At 35.8% G+C, this 6,000-nt stretch overlaps 1 protein-coding gene across 1 annotated transcript in view; it reads left to right on the top strand.

The window, feature by feature from the left end:
• The first annotated feature begins 3,232 nt into the window (after window positions 1–3,232).
• LOC140162825 (rhodopsin, GQ-coupled-like) overlaps window positions 3,233–6,000 on the top strand; it is a 52,199-nt gene continuing 49,431 nt past the window's right edge. The window contains exon 1 of the mRNA XM_072186130.1: window positions 3,233–3,471. Coding sequence (XP_072042231.1) covers window positions 3,233–3,471 — 239 coding nt within the window. The remainder of the gene's footprint in view (window positions 3,472–6,000) is intronic.

The following is a 6,000-nucleotide window of genomic DNA, read 5'->3' as shown; positions in this document are numbered from 1 at the left end:
AATCAAATTATTGGGTTTATTTTTATTTGACCGAGAAAATTAATTTCAAAGCAAAAAGGTGTATATTCCATGATTTTTCATTCATTTTATTGTATTTCCAAGCTTTTTCCAGTAATATTGGCAACTGGAATTCCAGTCGTTTTCAGGAAGCACACCTGGAAATCCAGACATTTATTTTATTGAAAATTTACTCCTCTATAGGGGTGTGCATTTATTTTCTGGAATAGCCCATTTCTGAATTATGCTGATTTCAACATGTATCGATCGACTTTTAGCCCGACTATGCATAACATTAGAGGATGGTCACTGGCGTACTGAGTGATTTATATGCGTTACCTTGCAATACCCATTTATAGTCAGGCGGCAAAGTAAGGTATGATGGTTTCCCAGTTTGTGTTTTTCTCCCTGCTTATTGTGCTATGGGTGGGACAAAGTGTAAAACAGTCAATTTTGGATCTTTTGGGGCAATGCGAGATGTCCTAGGTCAAAGGGGGGGGTAAATTAAAAACTTCAAAGTTTGTCCAAACCAGGGCAGTGCTAAATTATTCCTCTGATCATACGGATTCCGAAAAGATATTTTTACCTTACCGCTATAATGTTGAGCATCTACATTATCAGATAGTCAAAAACGTTGCCGAAGCGTAATTGAATAAAAAAAATCCAAGGCTGCATTTGGAAATTCACATGGTTTAAACATTTAAAAAATCAATGCTCATCTAATTCTTGCTGTCATAACAAGTCTAATAACAATAGTTTGCACTACCTAGAATGACTCATTACCTCAATGACTCATTTACACAGCAAAACAGGTCATTGTCAATTGAGTGCTATTGAGAATGACCTATGAACGATTGCCTAGGTATCGAATAGACACCAGGTATTTCAAAGCATTCGTTATTGAGATCATAATATCAAATATTTGCGATCATTTTCATCAGAATTAGAGCTGTTTTATTGTGTTTGAACACACAGTGGATCGTTAACATTCGACATTTATGCTCATAGCTACGGAACGATATGTCATGGGTAGGTCAAACTTTGTGATATGGGTTTAAACATAATTTGAGCAGTTTTTAATTTTGACCCTGAAATTCAACCTTTGAATTCAAGTTGCATTACCTAGGGATGACACCACAGAATCTCATATTTACCACTCATAGAACAATAATCAGAGAGGAAAAACACTTTAACTGGCACAAACCATCTAACCTTGAAAAACAGTTTGCAGTCGGACTATTGTGTTGTTGCACGTACGGCCATTTCACCTTTCAATCAAAGCATTGGCCTCATTGTATTAGAAAAAGAGAGTACATGATGAAAATGTTTTATTGGTTTTTTACCCATTATCTATATTGGATTTGTCAATGGTCAATGGATTAAGTTCATCTACCTACTCAATTTAAGAGCGTTCACATAACCTATCAAACCTTTACTGAGCCACTAAGCATTAATAAGTATTGAGTTTCTTTCGTACCTATAAACGCATACAATGTGTAAGACTCTTTTGACCTATTATATGATCAATGCACTGTTTTAATCTTTTAAAGGCTTTCTATATTATTAGATGTGCCCAAAGATGATACACACCTATATACAAGTATTTGCCAGCAAACGGGGAACTTAACTATCCAAACGGGGACGTGTTTTCTGATTTTCTGCGCCTAATCGGGGACGTTGACCCGTCCTACACAAATTATACAAAACTGTTTTTGAATTTAACTTATCAACCTGGGACAATTTGCATTCAATTGCACATCTAAAAGGGGACAGTCCCCGATCGCAGTGACGTCCACGGTTGAAATGTAAAGTTTCTTTGCCAGAAAATACATACACATTAGTGCGTGGGGCTTTGGGTGCGTCATTGTAATACTTTCGAGGGCTTGTGCATGGCAACATACCAACACAACGAGGAACTCAAGCATGACGAGGACCTCAGACACAGAATTAACGTAGAATCTTGGTAAAAGTCTTGCAACATTTTCGTGTAAAGAACGGAAAACTAAAAGTTTGTTCGGTGTAGATAAGGCGGAAAAAATAAGACTCATAACACCGTGTATTGATATAGAATGGCATGCACGCAATTGGTCGCAATGCTTACGCTATTTGTGCGCGCAGTAACAAAAGCCGAACAAACTTTAACACCCCGCTCCCCCTGCAATGTTGAGAAATGCCAATGTCTAAAGCAGTTTCCCAATGTGTTCCAATATTGATTGATGGTGAGTAGGGAAGGGTAAATCATTGTTGTAGATGGCATATTTGTTCCCAAACACAATATACATCATTTCCATAATGATATCAAATTCTGCACGGAATTTCTACAAAGTGTACCAAGTGTTCCAAGTACTTTATTCCAAGATTGTAGAAACGAGTCCTCATCAAAACAGAGAACTAATCAACATATTAAAAGAATTAATTTAGATTGCATCCCGCAGTTTATACGCTAATCTAATTCGTCATACAAACCGTTAAGGTGGTACTACACCCCCTGATAAATGTTGTGACTAATTTTGCATTTTTCTCAAAAAATAACTACACACTGGTAACAAAAGTTATGTATATATATTATAGGGGCCAGGAATCCAATTACTTCACTGAAAGTGGTTCATTATGTTAAGAAATGAGGTACATTCTAGCGGTACCTCTTTTCTTATCATAAATAACGTACCGCTTGTCTTGTGTCCCTGAAATTCCAGTGTAGTAACTGGATTCCTTGCCCCTATATATACATAACTTTTGTTATACCAGTGTGGTATTATTTTTGTGGTAAAAATGCAAAAATAGTCACAAATTTATCAAGGGGTGTGGTACCACCTTAATCGACGCTTTGCGTGCGTATGTTGCCGTTACAACAAACGCATAACAAAAAAATTGGCGACGTATTTTCCGCAGGAAGAAACGTCTAGAAAAAGAAGTCCGAACAAATCAAATTGAGCGGAAAAATCGCAGGTGTATACATGGAATACCGAAAATCGTCTGTCGTAGCGGAAAAAAATACGAAAAATATACTTGTGACTTTATTACGTATTAACAGAATATCGTCAATCCCTCTTTAAAATATGTGCAATTTTTACATTGCGCACTCACAAAATTGCCATTTGTCATGCATACAAACCACGTCAAAATTGCGAACCAATCAGGTGAATTTATTTATATTGCATTATTCTCGCAGTTTACACGCCAATCTCGTTTGTCTGTCATATTTGTGTAGCTATTGCAAGCATATGTCGTAGCAATGAGTGCGCTAAGGGCTATCATGGATAAAATGCAGTACAAAAATACCACACATCCGCCGCTTGGGCAAAATATCTTCCATGATGAGTTTGTTACCAGTGTATATATTACTCCTCCAACTACTGACGAAAAGGTATCTACTATGCCAGATGGGTTGAGGATGGTTTTGGGCATATTCCTTTTTGTGGTTTTTGCCGTAGGAATTGCTGGTAATTTGACCGTTATTTGGGTGTTTTCGAGGTAAGTGTTGGTGTAACAGAATTAAGTTTGATGTCGGAGATATGATGTCAGTAGTTTTAAGACTACCTCACAACTTTGAGTTCTAAATCCACAATTAACTTGCTGACAGCATACATAGACGTTTGGCTAACTGACAAACTTTCTTTGCACATCAAAAATGGAGATGTGTCCAAGTTAAGAATCAATTTTAGTTTGTACCTCCAAATCACATGATATTAATATTTCCAAACGGTGTGGGTTCATGAATTATTTTTGACAAGGTGTCCTGCCCGAGTTTTGAACCCCTATCCTATTTTTAGTTTTAGGTGTGCTTTTTACTAAATTAAAGCCAAAACGTACGATCTTATAATATAAAATTGGTTTATTTTTTTTTCAAACCTGATTTTCTTTGCATATTTATAATGTTTGCACATTTCCAACTCGGACCTGAAAGGAATCGGCCAAATTTATTGTCTTTGTAGGTTAACCGAGCAAAGTTCCCTGCCATAGAACTGCATGTTAAATGGCCAAAACAACCAGTGGGGTTTCTTTCACTTTACCTTGTTATTTCAGCTTAAAGTGGACAGCAACACTTCCCGGCTGTTATTACTAATATTATTTCAACATTTTGAATAAAGAATAACAAAATTAAAATTTGACGGAAATCGTACATTAAGGCTTTAAAAACCGGCAACATTTTGCTGTTGTAGAATTTTTTTCATGGACTGCAAAGAAATTTTCCTTTTTTCACTGTTAAAACGTTCACTGTTAAAGGAAGGTGACCTGATATATTTGGAAAATCAAATTCTTTAAAACTTATGTATAACATGATATGTCATCCCTTTCAAGCACTCATGCAAAAAGAACATGTAAATGTTTTTAGTAAATGTGACTAATTCCTAATGGAATTACCGATATTTATACAGCGTGATATTGGTAGTCTACAGTGTTTTTTATTAATGATAATCATCATGATCATGTAATATATTGATTTCAAGTGAAAGGCCCTATTTTTCTCATAAACATATTGAAAATAGAAGTTCCAACTCAGTGTATTTCCGAATATATCATCAAAAAACTGCCTAATTAGTCTCAAATATGGTATACCATAATTTGAGACTAATTCGACAGTTTTTTGATGATTTCTTCGGAAATATGCCGATTTGGAACGCCAAATTTCAATATGTTTATGAGAAAAATATGAGCTTTCATCTGATACCAAAATCAGCATTTTGATGAGGTAAAGTGAGGGGATGAGATTGTCAATCAGGTTACCCACCTTTAAAATATTGGGTAAAACTATCCGTACTTTCATGCAGTGTTGGCAATCTAATTCTGTCGTACAGACAATATTCTTACTCTAAAGCAAATTTGACAGCTGTCAAATCTGGGTGACAACGTTCATTTTTATCGATTAACAACGCTTTTGATTGCTGTATAAACTTCTTGAAAATTTCATGCACCTTCACACATTTGATGCAAAAAGAATGATTGTATTCATCTCTATTGCAAAATGTATTGTTGTAAAAAGTAGAAAGAGAATTGTTTTGTTATAAAACAAATGTCACTGATGTGATGTACCATGAGTAATCTAAATTGATCATTTACTTTGTTTATTACTTGGTTTGCAATAACAGAGCCCTGGTAAGATCTATTATTATCTCGGGAATTCCCAGCTACAGCAATGTGATGATTACATTGCATCATATTGAAAACCTTTTGCTAAATCTGAATGTAAAAGAATGAGCTATTATTTGAATTGAGACTTGTCCAGTTTACTACAATGTATTTTGCTGTAAGGCTAGAAGCATGTGATTTTTGTCGCAATTGTATGAAAGTAATGCGGGCTGTTTAATATGGTATACAGTTACGTGCCTTCAATGAAGGGTACTCAGCCATTTGTCTTACGTAGCCAATGTGCTACGAATCCAGCTAGAACAAAGCGGATTTGGAGAAGGCCAAAGTGCGCATCTTTTGCCAAAAAAGGATACTCTTCTGTCAACATGCTGAAGTCTGGTTTATAAACAACGACCCTGCCAATGTAGGTAGAGCAGCACTTGCCCATAGAGGAAAACTTGTTTAGGGGTGTTTGAAAAAACAAAATTGGTCACGCATTTTGGTTAATCCTTCTTGGTTTAGTTAGAGGTTAATGACTGCGCACCAGTTGTTTTGAGTGTATTTTGAAATATGTAATCATTGGAACCGCGGAATATCTCGAAGGGCGCAGCCCCGAGGGTTATTCCCAGTTCCAAAGCACAATGTTTAGATATTTCACAATACCTTCAAAACAACTGATGCGCAGTCATTACCTCTAATTAGTATAACACATCAATGTTGTCATTCTTAAATGTCTCATATGATCATTAGGATTCCCAGAGCCTTGCCAGGAGATCTTCCCCTCCATTACATATTTCTCCGGGCATATTTCACCTCATTTTTTGGTTATTACTTTCATTTTCTTCTTCTTCTTTTTTTGAACACTTGAATTGTAAATTGGATTTAGTAATAGGCAAAATATTATTTAAAACACAAATTGCCCTTAGCATGCCC

This window comes from Amphiura filiformis, chromosome 1 (genome assembly GCF_039555335.1).
Source record: "Amphiura filiformis chromosome 1, Afil_fr2py, whole genome shotgun sequence".
NCBI lineage: Eukaryota > Metazoa > Echinodermata > Ophiuroidea > Amphilepidida > Amphiuridae > Amphiura > Amphiura filiformis.
This window is presented reverse-complemented; position numbering and strand designations above follow the sequence as displayed.